This window comes from Chiroxiphia lanceolata, chromosome 3 (assembly GCF_009829145.1).
Source record: "Chiroxiphia lanceolata isolate bChiLan1 chromosome 3, bChiLan1.pri, whole genome shotgun sequence".
In the NCBI taxonomy this organism is placed as follows: Eukaryota; Metazoa; Chordata; class Aves; order Passeriformes; family Pipridae; genus Chiroxiphia; species Chiroxiphia lanceolata.
The window spans coordinates 52,324,871-52,341,432 of record NC_045639.1 but is presented as its reverse complement, the minus strand read 5'-3'; the positions used below and the strand labels follow the sequence as shown (position 1 = coordinate 52,341,432).

Sequence of the window (16,562 nt, the reverse complement as noted above, 5' to 3'; positions counted from 1 at the left end):
AACTTCTGGAATATTTCTTACTATTATTGTCTGTCCTCCAAAGCAAAATGTCCTTTCCAAGAATGAAAAATGCTGGATTCTTTTTATGCAAAATTTTATTTAGCATTTGTAGACATTTTAGAAGAGTTTACTCACATACTTGATAGAATTAAAAAGCTAAAAAACAAAGGAAGAAAAACTGGTATATTGTTTTTTAATATGTAAATTTTCCATGCAGCAATAACTGTCAGATTCTACAGGAAGACATAATTTATTATTTTCTGTTGGTGAATATGAAAATACATGCACAGCTTGCTATAAAAATTTGTTTTGCTGGGATGGTTGGAAATTTTTATTTTTAAAATTGACACATGCTCTGGTTTAAAGGTAAACCAGCAGGGGAAATGAACTCAACTCAAAGGAGAGATTATAAGTCAGAATAACAATTTAATAAAATAATACAATAAATACAATTATACAGAGAAACAGTTGGTTTTAACCCACAAAACCCAAATGTATAACCCAGCACCCTGGGGCATGAACAGGGTGGTGTTCGTTGGGCCCCCTGAGTCCAAAGTAAAAGGAGAGGGAAAAAGCCTGTTGGTGAGAGTGCTGTTGCAGTCTGGTCAAGAGTGGTAATTGCAGTCTGGTCAAGAGTGGTGGTTGCAGTCTGGTCGAGAGTGGTGGTTGCAGTCTGGTTGAGAGCGGTGACCTGCAGTCTTCCTCTGGATCCCACAAGTGGTAAAAAAAAGTCTCAAGACTCCCAAGATTATATATCCTCCAGTTCAAGCAGGAATGCCCAGTACCTCCCTCAGGGCGGGGAGTTCCACAGTGGGTGTGAGGACAGGAACATCCTCCTATCTCACAGGCCTCTTAACACCTAGTTTATAGCCTGAGGAGTCAGGCTCTATGGGCAGATGGTGTAAATGGTTCATTGATAACAGTTTCTGGGAAATGGCATGGAAGGCTATAGAACACAGTTTTGGGTTACACCCATCCAGTGATGAACTGGTCCCAGCTGTTCTAACTAGGACAACACATTAAAAAATGACAATGGGAAGAGAAAAGAGAGAAGAAATCGTAGTAGTTTTTATTTCTTTGAACTTTCATACATCCCTTCCAATGCACAACATGCTAACTAGTTTTGGGGACTTCTCACTCTAGTTTCAGAACACCTCAAACCCTCTGCCTAGGGAATCTCTATGGATTGAGAGATACCACTTTCACTGTCAGGCATTTTCTGTATAATTTAGACATTTATGGCTTTCTTTTGCTTCCTACTTGCATTATACCTCTCTCTTTAGGAGAGAGAGACATCAGGTGTCCACTACCTGATGTTGTAAAGTACCAACAGACACATAAATTTGTGGTAGTTGGAAAGTGACCTGTGATTAGCTCTGGAGAAACACCCATTCTTCCAGGCAAGCTAACAAACAAGACACCTGTGGGGATTCAGGCAGCTGAAGTAGATTCTTAAGTGATGAGATACACAAAGGAGGTATACAGTTTTCTACATGGGAATCATTCCAGACAGGAAAGGGATAAAACCAGGACAGGGGAAAGGAAACTTGCTTTCTCTCACTGAAAAGACAGTAAGTTCTAGAAAGCTCTTGTAATGGCAAGGGGATTTAATCTGGAAGTCCGATTTCTCTTTTTCTCCACAAATCTCTTTTTGTTTCCTGTGCTGCCTAGTGAGAGATGAGTTGTAGTGAATCTTTCTGCAGCAGCATTAGACACATATCTGCCTGCTATATTGCTCTGCAGGTTATCAAGTTTCACAACAGAGCTGACAGACATCTTAGCCAGGCAAAGACAGTGACCTCAGGGGAGGGAAGGAAAAGAGGCAATGGAAAAGGAACTGAGCTAGGACACTGGCTCAGGTCAGGAGGAGGTGGATGGTCCCATGAAAGTCTGTCACTCTGCTATCAGCTGAGTCCATCCTGTACCACTGCACTGGGCTGTTGCAGGTGAGTACAAATCAGAGCTCAAAGAACACAGTGTCATCTTTTAAAAACCCTGTGGTCCTTTTTTTCTGCTGTCAGAGAACCTTAGAAGCAAACAACTTCAGAGTCTAGACTGGTGGCTTCCACTGCACAGAGATGCCTCGCCTTTTCCATGAGATCTAGGCTGAATTTTTATATATTTGACCAATATAAATATTGTTGCTGAAATATTTACATTGTTAACAAATAAATATGCTTCAAGGCACACAGTAGTTGAAAGCTCTGTGCCTGTTCTTCTATATATCAACAAAGTTTTCCATTAAAAGTTTGAAGCTTTTCAAGCCACATAGCTTGTCATCTCTTTGACATCCACTCTAATTTCTTGCTCCAAAATAGTTCTAATCCAAGATTTAGTAAGGTAAATTCACTTCTTTTGTCTTCCCTCCATATTTGTTTGTTATCTTCCTATTGTCCCACTCTTGTCAGCTGTTGTTTTTATTCCATGCCAGTTTTTCCTGGTAACTTGCTGAATAGCAGAAAGAGATAAAAGAGCCCTTGATAGCTCCTCTCAATGACTGTCCTGTGCTGGTGGCTGTGATCAGTGGCTCCTAGCTCTCTCTGGACTGGTAAAGCTCTAGTCATCTCAAAAACAGCAGTAAGAGGCACACATCCACAAGCCATCCTACTACTAAAGAAAAAGTGGAAAAACCTCACATGTGATAGAGCAGGAAGGACGTGAAGCTTGGTAGTAGCAGATGGAAGAGTGAGTGTTGCTGCATGGAATGTGCAGCTAAACCAAACATCATTAAACATAGAACAAGCAAGTACAGTGAAAGATTCAGACCAGTAGAAATATAGGATTTCAGACAACAAACCTTCTCCAAGCATGGGAACAACAGTTGATTCTAATACCATGTGCCAGTGTGGTGGAAAAGAGCATGTCCCTTGCACAGAGTAGAATTGGTCTCCTCTCCTTTCCTCAGACCAGAAAGCATTAGCACTAACTAGAGGAGCAGAAGTATCAGGAGCTTGCTATAAGTTTAACAGAAGTAGCATAGCTTGTGGGAGGGAATGAAGATTGCTGGTGGGTATGCACTCTGTCCAGTCTCTGCCAAGGGCAAATATTCCTTTAGTTCTATGGTCATGAAATTCATAATGTGAATGTGAATGTTCTGTAATGTGAGCACAACAAGGCCACCTGGGCAATCCCTGCCCCTCTGTTTCATATTGGGAAAAAACCCATCTCCATGTACTGCTTGGATTCACCTTCTCTCACTATTCCAAGCCATCCAGAAAGACCTTAAGGCTGTTTCAACCTCATGCCACCTTCTGCTCCTCTCTCTCTCAGTCACACCATGTTAACCAATACCTTCTCCCCACCATACTAATCTCTTGATTTTGTTTATTAGACTTCTTTTATTATTATTATTTGCGAAGATGGCTGAGGAGAGCTGAAACACACAGAGATCATGTCAGAGGATACCTCAGAAGTCAGTCAACATGACTACCAAATATCCAGTTATTTCAAAAAGCCTATATTAAGGAAAGCTTTCTGAAGCTCCTTCTATTCAAATTTGAGACTGCCATTTCAAGAAGGAATTTGAATAAAAATAAAGAGCTTTGGAAGAAGAGGGTGCAGGTCTTCATTTTACAGTGAAAATGTAGATTCTGTCATTTCAGAGACTAGAACCACGTCCAATGTGGTTTCAGAAAAGCTTTTCTCACACTTAAACAATTTTCTTAATGCCTTCCTTTGTCTTTCAGCCCATAGTAGCATGTGCACCATAAACAAAGGTTGTGTACACTTATTTCATTAAATGCTGTCATTTCTGCAGATGAAAATTTTCCAGAATAGTCTTGTCTACTGAAAAAGTGGTTAAAAAACATTAAAGCTTGTTTGATACTTCGATTGCACTTGCAAATATGTTTGCCCTCTGTTAGCTACAAGTTTTTGTGCTAGGCCTAGGATTTTTTTCTTAAATTTCTGCTTAAATTTGTACAGAATCTGTGCAGATCACATGATCCCCAAATGACATCTGGCATTTTGCACAGAGAAATGGCTCTGAGCACAGAAAAATTTGTTCAGACATTACAGTGCTAATGCCAGCAATAAAGCTCTTTGTGTTCTCATGTGTCTTCTTAGTGTCCTCTTTATGAGGAATGTCAGAGACTTTCCTCAGAGACTAAACACTTCTTTCCAGCAATATGTCAAGATCTGTGTTTCCCCAAGGTGAGGAAAGTATCTTTTCAGCTTTCTAAACTGTACTGGCTTCACGTGTCTTAAGTCAGTGGAAGCCATCCTGGCCACAACGAATAGGTATATAGATGTAGTGTAAAACAGCATTGTCAGATGTTTTTCAAACACTTACCAATAAAAACAATATGTTTAAAAAAAGATAAAAGGTTTCCTGATGAGTTTTACATTGTGCTTTTTTATAAAATGTTCCTGAAGACTGTAAAGTGCTCTTAATCATAATTTTAGTGCAGCTTCTTAAAAACCACATGCAGCCATCTTTTCAATAATGCATTACTGTCAGGCTTAATGTTTTGTCACTGAGCAGTAATGTCTGATTCATAAGTACAAATTCCTATCTATTTGATGATGCAAAGATTTAAGCAAGGCTTCCTCAGGATACCAAGTTCACCATAAAATAATAAAAAGAAATCTCAGACATCCTTTATGAGTACAGAAGCTGTCTGGTAAAGTCATAAAAAGAATATTACTGTAAAAAAGGCAAGGATTTTATAGTGTTCAGCCCAATTGCACAATTTCAATTTAAATGAATATTTGCATAGCAGTGTTCTACCCTAAATAAAACACCTAATGTCCAAATATTTTCTGCTAGTGGTCCACAAAATTTCTTTTTATTTCAATTCTATAATGGATAAAATGTCCACTTTATGACCTTCTCAGAGCTTGTTTTGGAAGACTATAGAAAGAGTCAGGCATCTCCAGATCAAAAGACCTGACAAGATAAAGATGTCTGTAATGTAGCAGTGCTGCACGTCTTCAAATTTTTTGCTGAGTTGCAGTAACTAATAGAAGAGCAAGATGTTTTACTGTAGATGCTCAAGTCTTCAGTTCTCTGAAAGCAAAATTCAGTAGGTGCAATAACCTGTTCTCTGAGCCAACAAGTATACGAAACTTACAATTTCAAGAGTTACTATCTGAAGATGGCCTGCCATTAATACAAGAAGAATGACACCAAGGGGGCTGTGCGATGTCTTGGGCACTGCAAGCTACTGAAGAGAAAGAAATTTGCTCCATGGTTCTGCTGCCTTGGTAATCAGTATGGGACCATCAGAGTTAAAATCAACAGTTCATACAGCTTGATGTAGCAGCTAAGCTTTTAAAATTAAAAACTATAATATATGCATGCCTTTTCTGGGCTGAATTCAGCATGTAAAACACAGAATCTGTGTACTGGCCTATATGGCACATCAGCATGGGGTATGCAATATGAAGTTCTAGTTACAAATACATGTGTCAACTTCTGTCTTGATTCAGACCTTCTTACTCTTCACAATTTTTTTTAACCTAGACATGGTGCAAAATACAGTTTCTGAAGAACCCAGAAAAGCAAATCTGTTAAAATTTGAGTTATAATTCACATTCTGACATGACTACTGTTAACCAGAATAGTTTTTAGAAAGTGCCTTGTGTATTGATCTTGCCTTCCAAAACACAAATTCTTAAAATGCAAACATTTCAAACTTCCCATACTGCTTCAATTAATTGCAATTTTCCATGTAGACTATATTTAAATCAATTAAGGTACAGGTAAGGTTTCATTGTTGGCAATAGCTTCTGATTGTTCTGTGATAGACTAGAGATACATTTAAATAAGTAAATGGAGCCCAAGGTAACTGAATTATACCTCTTTTGGTAGACTTCTTCTTCTCTATTACTGTATACAAATTTATTTGTGAATTACTGAGTGGCTTTCAGGACTCTGTGGCAAAAAGGAATGTACCCATGTCGTGCTTTCTCTCATGCAGAGTGACTAGTATGAGTGCCATTGCTCTATGATGGCTGTATAAGCGGTCAGCAGCATTTAAAAGGGTGCCCATGGTTCTGCTGTTTTGATTTCACTACTCACTCAGCATTGCAAGGAGTGTATGGAAATCTTTTTAGCTCAGAGATATCTTGTGGTCCATCTTCATTTAGCTTGTGGTACCTTTTAAACACTCCTCCAGATGAATGAAGACAGCACAAATCAAAAATCAATGTTGTGTTAGGGCTATCTTTGCATTGCAAGTGCAGCACATGCATCTGCGAGATTCTTTAACTGGCAGCTGCATCCAGACTGTGTTGCATGCTTCTGTTAATCTAGTATGTCTTTTCTTAAAAAAACTATGGATTTATGACATACAGCTTATCACACTGTGGATTTAAAACATAGCATATCACAGATCATTAAGCATATCATAGTCACATTCTCTGAGGGTTTCTGCTTAGTGTTTCAAGTTAAAAAGATGTTTGTCTATTAAAAATTCAATAAGGCACCCGACTACTTTGAAAAAATAACCCAACAGTATTTCAGAGTTGTCTCTGTCACTCTCCCATTGACTGTTTTAGGAAACTAAAACCCAAGCAACCAATCAAATTCTTGTAAAGATCACTCCAGTTATGCCCACACAACTCATTAAAAAAATTAAAGGAAGTGCTAATGTAACTGTTCTTATGAATGTTGACATTTTCCAAATATGTGGGAAATCCAGAATGGTAGTTGCAAGTCTGGAATCCACAATATACAAAGCTTTCCACAGTGTGCATTTTGGTTCTTACAGTGAGGCCTGGACGGGATCTTAAATGAATAGTGTCTACCTTAGTACTTAAGGCTTGAGGGCTTTCAAAATCCCCAAACTTAAAAACAATTCTTGTTAGAAATCCATGTGCCAAATGAATGACAGTTAAGACAGTGAAAACATCAAGTATGGTTAAGAGATTTATAGAGTCACATCCAGGGCTGAAATAAGCTGATATAAGGTATGAATTTATGTAAGGTTTTGGTCCTTTATTGTCAAAGTCAAAAGAAGTAATGTGGAAGAACTGATGTGATAGATCACAGAAAAAAAAAAAAGATATTTTAAGTGCTAAGTTTCTTGCCTGCAGAGTAAATCACCCTCTATATCCTTAAGTCATTGACTGCACCTTTCTGATGCAAGGTGAACTTTCTTGCCTATTTCAGAAGTTCAAAAAAAGACGGATTGCTCTAGCTGATTCTGCACCAATTCTGTCCTGAAATCTAAGCCATTATTTGTCCTACCTCCAACAAAAGACAAAATGCCACTTCCTTGCTGTATAGAATGGTGTGTGTTTATCTGCACCGTTATATAATCTCTGTTTCAAAGCAGCCATTAGATAATGGTTCCAGAAGATATGATAAAAAAATTCTCAATCCCCAGTGTAGTTTCAGGATGTTTTGCTGACTTCATAGTGCATGAGCTTCTCCAGAGAATGCCTTCCCAATCCTGACAGGGGAACAAAAATGCCTACAGGAGGGTCATGTGCAAGGGGAAGCTCCAAAATGAGCAGTGGGAGCTGGATGGGACCGTGCCAAAAGTTCTGATAACTTGCAGTACTGTAATAACAGGCTTTTGAGGCTAGGGGGGAAAAAAAAAAAGAAAGGGGGAAAAAAAAAAGCTTACTCTTGCTTCATCAGAAGATAGACATCAAATGAAATGATTGAAATGATGCAGCCTATGTTTTTGCTATGTCCAGCTCGTTGGGAATTTCTAGGGAAAACACTCTAAAACCTAGATAAAACCTAGCACAAGTCCTGCAGGAGGTGGAGAGGCAGGGAGGTGCAACCTTTCAGAAATTACCTTCTTTTCATCTTGTAGAGATACTCTATGGAATTTGAAAGGACTGAAGTCTGTATTCAATAGGGCTGCCCAGGTAATAAACCAAATGATTCTTCTGTGAGTTACTTCTTTTGAACTCTCTTCCCAAGACAGTGCTCTGTACACAAGGGGCTTCTGTAATAATTATCCCCAAGAACCCAGGGGAATAAATGGTGATTGTCTGAACAAAGAAATAGATCCTTGTGCCATCATTTCCAAAACTAACAGGAAGCCTTACTCGAAATAGAGAGGTTTTTAGTTATCATATTCTTCTAGGACTACAAGATTGAAGATAAACACAGGATTGCACAGACTTTCTTGCTCTGCGGCTTATAAGAGCTACCTGTCTCATAATTGGTAAAATAAACAGTTGTGGTACTCCTGGGTTCCTTTCCTCAGCTGCAAAGAAGGGACAGCAGATGTTCTGTGAAATGAAGTCCTTCATGATTATGGGATTGCTCAAAGGGCCATAATATCTACCACCCCCAAGAGAATGAGTCAGACAAGCAAGCTGGAATCCTATTCCTATTTCCTATCAGCACAAATGGATATCATAAAACTGTTAGTAAACCATGCCTCCACCAAATGGAGGCAAAGAACTAGATGCAAAACTGACAGAAGGAACTGATACCTGTGACGTGACGGTCTGAAAGATCGTACATAGAGAACCAAGGAGAAAAACTGTTCCATTTGACAAAGGCCCGCCTTCACCACGCAGCATTTTTGCCAAGCTAGAGGATATCAGGAAGAATGAAAATGATGAAAAAGCTAAAAGGCAAACTGAAATCTTGGAGACAGTACGTACTATTTGTACTATCCTAGAAAGTCTACTCAATATCAGTTCACAACATTCTACTCCTTCACAATTATGTACTAACTTTTACACTCAAGTACAGAAAAATAGTTCATCTCATCATTTACTTGCTGAATTAAAGATTCTAAATTTCTTTTCGTGCCTGGGACCAAGGCACCAAATATAAACCCTCTGTCTACAGTTCAGGCTCTAAATATAGCCAAGAATTCCTCCTTCTGCAACCTAAACAATCTAATTACTGTTTTGCATAGATGACACCTGGTATTTGCAAATAAAACATGAAACATGAAATCTAACCAAAATAAGCATGAGACTGAAGTTTCCACCCATCCTACTTCATCCTCAGTAAACATATTATAGCTTTGCATCACAGGGCGGATTTTTCACATTTCTTATAGACTTCAGCTTAGAAGCTGTCTGAGAGAATGTAAAGCAAACAGAAGAACAGCGCTGATAACTTTGACTTCAGCGAGTGGTTAAGCCAGTGGAGTGAACATGTGCATTCACTGAGAACACTGTCCCCTTTCTTGGATTTTCAGCCTCATGTTTTTATTGATCAGTGCACCAGTCATGCCAAGTGAAATCAACATTTGCATTGTGAGATACAGCAAGGTTTAGGGGGAACACCAATGTCAGCTGTGGAAAGGACAGAATCTGAAATGGAGTAAATACAACTTATTCCCACTGTGCCAGTAAGATCTTTCCTCATTATGCTTGGAAGTTAAGGATAGTCCTAGTATACAGTATCCAAGTTTGCAACTAGTTTCAAAATATACCCCACTGCAGCACTTTGCTGGCATTGTAATTAATGCTTTATCATACATATTGTACTAGAGGTAGAATGCAAACTCTCCTTGGATGTATATACAGGATTTGGGGGAGTTGCTCAAATCTTAGGAAAAAATTCTGTACTGTCAGGGTAGTGAGGCACTGGAACAGGTTGCCCAGAGAAGTTCTGGATGACCTATCGCTAGTGTTGTTCAAAACTAAGTTGAATGGGCATTGAGCAACCTGGTCTAGTGAAAGGTGTTCCTGTCCATGTCAGGGGGATTGGAACTAGATGATGTTTAAGATCCCTTCCAACCCAGGCCATTCTCTGATTCTCTGATTCTTTTCTTTTATATCTTTCTTTCTTTTTCAAATACAGCCTAAAGAGATAAGTATAACTGTACATGCAATCAAGGACTTCTCTCTTCCTTTTCTAAATAATGCATGGTCAGAAAGGGGATGGATTCTGTCCCTTCCCATACTCCAGAGCAGTCAGCATTGCAAAACAAGCAGTCCCACTCTAAAGACTGGCTAACCTGTGTGCTCTGAGCAGCCTTGGAGGAAACCATTTCTCCTGAAATGCTCTACAATGAAGAGTCACGTTTCCTCACAACTCTGTCCTACCAGACTTGGAAACCTTTGAAACAGTTGGCCGTGGCATTCCAGATCACAAGATGAATATTGGAGAATTTTCAGTGGTTGAATTGCTGGGCAAGACTGAGGATGTGAACCATTCCTGTGAAAACCCACTTCTGACTCTGACCCCCTCTGTTGTGTGCTGTGTGTTGGGAATTGCATTTGCAGATTTTACCTTTCTGCAGCTGCACAACTCCCATCTGTTTCACCATCATATGCTGATGGCGTGAGCAAGAATGGAAGAAAGTGGTCCCCATACTCTCCTTACCTGCCTGATGTACTGTTTCTTCCCTTGCTGTGGTCCAAGTGGTCACATCTTCCCAAGGTGAACGAGACAGGGACTTGAAGCAAGTTAATTTTTTTTTCCTTTCTCCTCTGGATTAAATTTAAATCATGCCTGTTCTTTTATCCAATTCACCAAGTACTTCCTCAAATGCTACTGCCAACATAGAGAAGGGGACAGCTCAGGTGAGGGAATGAGTGACTGTGAGCTGGGCAGGAGAAAAGGGAGAGAGGTATGTATTTCAGAGGCGGGAGCATCTTGTGGTGTGTTAAACTTATTTTGAAACTACAGCAAAGTCAGCAACTGTCATCATCATGTCTGAATGGGTAACCTTCATCCTGGCCCCTTTATTTACAGTGCAACAGATTCTAGCCATAATATATTTTTAATATATAGCTAAAACTGTGTAAAAAATGCTTCACTTCAGGTATGTGGGTGGAATGAATGGGCTTACAGCCCAACAGATACCTAAATATGGGTAATTTGACTCATTTCTGAAACTAATAAATTTCGTTGGTTTTTTTTGGTTATACAGATATTTCTAGAATCTCTATCTTGATTAAAAGAAACAAATGTTCTTTTGTTTCTTTGCAGTCATTGCACTTGCTGAAGCAAATATCATTCACAGGCATGACACAGCTATCTATGAAATAATTTAACTGCATCATGCCCAGTCAGCAGAAGTTCAGTACTGTAATTTGGAGAAAGTGACTCCGTACTGTAACTCACTCTCTGAGCTACATGTTATGCTGCAACACATTTTCCTTACTTCCAATCTGTTGTAAAATTATGGGCAGTTTTCCAATTATGTCAGAGTATCCCTTGTTAACAACACAGGTTTACATCTGATAAGAAAAAAAGGTGTGGGGGTTTTTTTGTGTGTCATTTTAATCTGTAAGAGCAGCTATAAACCATAAGAAGTTTTGAAGCATGAGTTCGAGTTCTGAAGCTTAATATCCTTACTACGTGTTGTGTGAAAGCTGTCTAGAAGGACGCTATTACAGAACAAAATCTTCAGGAGTTTTAGCACCCATGTAAATGCAAACTCTCACAGCTGCTGCCTGAATGCATGTAGGTGGAGTGGCACATCCCTTGTTTGTCTGTGCATGGTGTACCCAGGTGGCAAATCAACCAAGTATGCCTTTCCCCAGCACTCCTGGCTGTAGCAGGATGCCCTGGAGGTGTGGAGCACAGAGCATGCTGCTCACACCAGACCATTTTCTACCCACTTCTGTTTTAAACCAGGCTCCTTTCCACAGTAATCTGTTAGTACTTTTTCAAAGGCAAAACTACTAAATTTGTTCTAATTTATGTGTTTGTACTAGCCATTACTCTAGGAAACTTATAGTTGTTGTAAAAATATGTGAACCATTAGAAGGATCCTGATATCTAAACCTCCCTAAATAACATAACTTAGCAATAAATCTTTAACTTCTTTTGAAAATTAGATAATGCATGGTGTACTACTTCCAGCTGCATATTTCAAGTCACCGGAAAGAAAAATATCTTGGCCTAATAAAACCTAGAAAAAACTGGCAATGAACAAGAGAAAATCTGTGACAAGAAAATTGTCTCAAGGTTGGAGAAGCATTTTAGAAATACATATTTATCATTCATTTTATTTACAAAGAAGTAGCAAGCCTCTCAGTTATGACACTTACAACAATCTTGGCTCTTAACAGACAGCTATTAGTGCCTATATAATATCACTTACATTAATTTCTTTGGTCCAGCACTGACTAAAGAAGTAAAAAAGTAAAAAAGATCAGTTTCCAGCTCATGTTTAAAGTCATCCCACTGTATTTTTAGTACAATGGAAAGAGCTGTGATAGTCTTATGGTAAGGAACAACTCGGTCTTTCCCAAGTGCTACACAAGCTGTGTGCCTTGCTGTTCAAAACAGTGATAATAAACAGTCCTTTGAGCCCAGCCAAAGCGTTAAGAATAGACGTGATTCAACAACACAGTAGTGTAAGTGTGTCACTAAAATGTGGTCTTTTGGAAGCTGCCTTTAGCACAGTAGAACTATTACTTGGCCAGCTCAGTTGATGGTCATGTGCTTTTGTTGCCATGAGCTGTAAAAATCAGCTGAATCAGAGATTGCTGTAGAAATGTGAATGTCGTTTATGACGGTCTGTAGTAATTCTGTACATCTCTTATGTCTGTGTTCTTATAGCCACTTGGGCACTGAAGTAGCTGAAATGAGAAAGAGGCAGCAGTCACAAAATGAAGGAACATCAGCTGTGTCTCAAGCACCTGGAAACCAAAGGCCCAACAACACATGTTGCTTTTGTTGGTGCTGTTGCTGCAGCTGTTCATGGTATGTCCTGTAGTATATTTGGTTCCGTATCCACCACAGGTAAACAATGAGAATGGAAAGTGTGAAGCATTGGGAACATGCAGACTTGTGGGAGAGGAGGCACAATTTAACTTTTTACTTAAAAATTTGATTTAAAAATTCCCAAATTTGGTTGGACATCTTCTGAGGGGGAAAAGGAAAGAATAGTAAGTTCAAGCTATATTTACCCTACTTAAACCATAAGTGAATAAGGAAATTTCAGTTGTAAAATTCCTGTGTGTGAATGAGAGACTTGATACTGAATATTTTGTAGTTTGCATCAAAATATTTTTTTCTGCTTGTACTTTTGATATTGCAGTTCTCTGCATTCAGAAGGATAAAAAGGAGATGGTCATAAATGTGAATATGTGGTATCCCATTATACTACTTAGTTATTGAATAATACATTTTCTATAAATCTGAAAATACAAGCCTTAAATTCCGCTTTAAAATGGTGTGGCATAATTTTAGTGGAGGGGAAAAAAAGGCTCAAAAATTGTGGCTGCTTGTCCCTTAAACAAAAAGTTCACTTGAAATGTCAAAAATTTAAAGTCAGTTTCAGAAATAGCTTTAAATTCTCAGTGTCTTGAGATGCATCAGGTCTTTATTTCTTACTTTTATGAACACAGTATTGAAATGCAAAGTTACAGACATGCCGTACTGTTCAGAGCCTGTGCATCCTATTACCTAGACAGTTCAGTTTTTCTAGAGTGCTCATTCTTCTGTGTATCTGTGTTATTTTCACTTGAATCTGCCATCTGGCCCCAGTCTAAAATCTGAGGCTATTTGCCCCAGAATATTTTAAAATACATACCAGCATTTATGCACGAGGTACAAAATGGGACAGCTTTTTTCCAGGATGCCACATCCTGGAAGCAGTAGCAGGGTGTTCCTGCCTTGACTGTTACTTCCAGTTTCATCCAGAGGCAGAGGATGTTTGGAGCAAGGATGAGAAAGAGCTCATGCTTTCACTAAGTTACTTTGCAATATGTTCAGTCCATATTGCAAAAGAGGTGGAAGTGTATTAAATAGTAAGTAGAGAATGTTTTGCTGCTACTCTCTCTGCTGCGGGACAAGGGCACAATGTAAGATTAGTGATACTTTTACAGGCCAGAGGTTCATTTAGCTCAATATCCTATTTCAGGAAGTGACCTTTATTGGATACCATAAAGAAAGGATAAAACAAGTAGACATGCATGTCTTCAACCTACCCACAGCAAAACTACTCACTACTTCTGGCACTCTGCAGCTTAGGAAATTTCTGGCCCAGAGTTCATTTCTAACCAGTGTGGTTTATAGCCCTTGATTGAACTTTTTTCCATTAAGTTGTCAAACCATTTTCAGAAGCAACTTCTTGACCTCATCTAAACTTTTGGCACCTAGGATTTCCTGTAGCAATAAATTCTACAACAGGCCTGTGCACTCCATGAAGTATTACTCCCTTTTATTTGTTTTACCCTACTAGATACTGCTTTCATTTGATGCCTCCTTGTTCTTATGATTGTGAACAACAGTGAGTAATTGTTCCTGGGATAGTCAAGATTTTATAGAGCTCTCTCATATCTCCCATCAGCTGTTTTTTTCTTTCATAGTCTTCTCTATTTTAATCTCTGTGATACAGAAACTGACCCAGACCATGATTTATCGTTATCTGTCCTATATACCCACCTACCTCATGTTTCTCTGTATCTTTCCTATTCCCCTATCTCCTGTCTGAAATCTGTGATGAGATCTTGCAGTAGTCAAGACATGGATGCACCATATTTTGTGTTTGCCTTTGACTGTTATTACTAATTCTGAGCACTCTGCTTGCTTTTTAACAACCCCAGAGATAAAGTTTTCATACAACTTTCCACCCTGACTACATCTCCTTCCTGAATGGAAATAAAGCTCATCATTGTACATGTACAGCTAGGGTTGGCTTTTGCCTTGCGTACTAGAGTATGAGTAGCCATGAAAGTATCAGTCAAATTTCTAAAACTTAAAGACAACTGATTTTATTTTGTAAGCATGCTGTAGCTCAAGAAATCTTATTTAACAACTGTATTTTGAAGTTTTATGAGCTTTGTGATACTTGGGGTGCCTCCACTCCTTAGAGTGGAGAACAGCTTATGCATAATAAATCTAAATTAGAGCAATTGCTGATTTAAAACATGACATATATATTCATCTGCTTTAGTAATTGGTTTTGCTGTCTTTCAGGTTTTTAAGGGTTTAAGGCTTTTTTTTTTTTGTAAAGTAGATTAAACTGAGCATGGAAAAGATCCTGTCAATTTAAGCTAGTTTCTGGAATTAAGTCAAAGAACTGGTCAAAGGGGATAGTTACATCACTTGCATTTACTAAAATCAAAAAGCTAGAAAAGGTAATACAACTTTTTCAGCTGTATCTTCTATGATTTGGCAATGTAAACTCCATTAGAGGAGAGATGGGACAAAACTTTGAAAAAAGCTGTATGACGTTTTATAATCTCACTTGAGATGAAGTCATTAGTTTTAGTGCCAAATTCATTTAGTAAATTTGAACTGTGCAGGTAGAGTACAGTTGCCTTAGTTGTGTACTCTAAAAACTACAAAATGAATTAAAAAAAATGTAGCAAACTTTATTATTCTCTCATATATAGAGGATTCTAGGTAGTTAATTCACTAGGGTAGTTCTCTGTAATAGGAAATCCTAATCAACAATTGTAACAAGTTCTCTGGACCTAATGTAATTACATAATTAGCGATGAAGACAATGCTTTAATTGTCAGTACCAAGATTAGAAGAATTTTCTTCTGCTTTTCCAACTGTGTGTGTGACTGAGGATGGCTCTTACATCACTAACCCCTTATTACCTCAACTTCCTCACCATTCATAGAAATGTGCAGGTTTTAGTAAGAAATTTTCACTTTTTCCTGTTTGAAGAGTTAGTTCAGTAGTTCATATTTCCACACAAATCATTAGAGTTCTAAAAATATTTTTGACAGTTAAAGCATTGTCTTCATCACTAATCAATCCAGCAACAGTTCCAGACAGGTATCTCTTGAGAAATTCATGTTACTCAAATACTAAGACCTCTGGAACTAGGGAAAGCATGTAATTACATGTCATTTCATTGCTGAGCCCAATGTCATATGGTATGGAATATCCCTTTGGTCAGTTGCAGTCAGCTGTCCCGGCTGCATCCCCTCCCAGCTTCTTGTGCACCCCCAGCCCGCTCGCTGTCAAGGCAATATGAGAAACTGAGAAAACCTTAGCACTGTGCAAGCACAGCCCGGTAGCTGCTAAAACACGGATGTGTTACCAACTGTTTTGGTCACAAATCCTAAACATAGCATCATATGGATTGCTATGAAGGAAATTAACTCCATCCCAGCCAGACCCGGTACGTCTATTGGCACTGATAATTGTTAGGACAACAAACTTCTCAGTTTACAAGGACAGAGCAAGACTGATTACCAAGGTTTGCTCAGACTGGAAAAGATGGAGATAAACAGGACTATTAAAATGGCCATTTTATTTTAATAGGTATGCTCAGGACATTGCCCAACTAGCTTAAGTTCTGAACTTATTTCTGAGCATCAGTAGTGAAGGAAGCAGTCCTCCGCAGTGGAGAAAATAAAGTGCTTCGGAAGTTCCCAGCAGGAAAAACTTGTCCACGTACACCAGAAGCAGATAATATATCCTTGTGAAGATCTTCTATAGGACCTTCCTCTCTTCAGTGACCAAATGTAGACCTTAGGCACTCACTTCAGGAAGACTGCTAACAGTTAAGTACCAGTCAAGTAGCCAAGGTCCTAGACTGAATCTAATCCCATCTCTTAATTTCCTGCAAAACTCCATTCCAGTGGAGGACAGAAGAGAGTGCTTCCTTACTAGGTATAGTTTCAAACACTTGAGTAGCCTAAGAGTTGCAAAATTTGCAGTAAGACTCTTAACGTGACAGTTTATAATTTCCTCAATTATGCTTTCTCCA

At 38.7% G+C, this 16,562-nt stretch overlaps 1 protein-coding gene across 5 annotated transcripts in view; it reads left to right on the top strand.

The window, feature by feature from the left end:
- RGS17 (regulator of G protein signaling 17) overlaps window positions 1-16,562 on the top strand; it is a 73,851-nt gene that overhangs the window by 30,618 nt on the left and 26,671 nt on the right. For all 5 annotated transcript variants that reach the window (XM_032683266.1, XM_032683262.1, XM_032683263.1 and 2 more), the window contains exon 2: window positions 12,446-12,589. In XM_032683266.1, coding sequence (XP_032539157.1) covers window positions 12,471-12,589 — 119 coding nt within the window. In that variant the 5' untranslated portion in view covers window positions 12,446-12,470. The remainder of the gene's footprint in view (window positions 1-12,445; window positions 12,590-16,562) is intronic.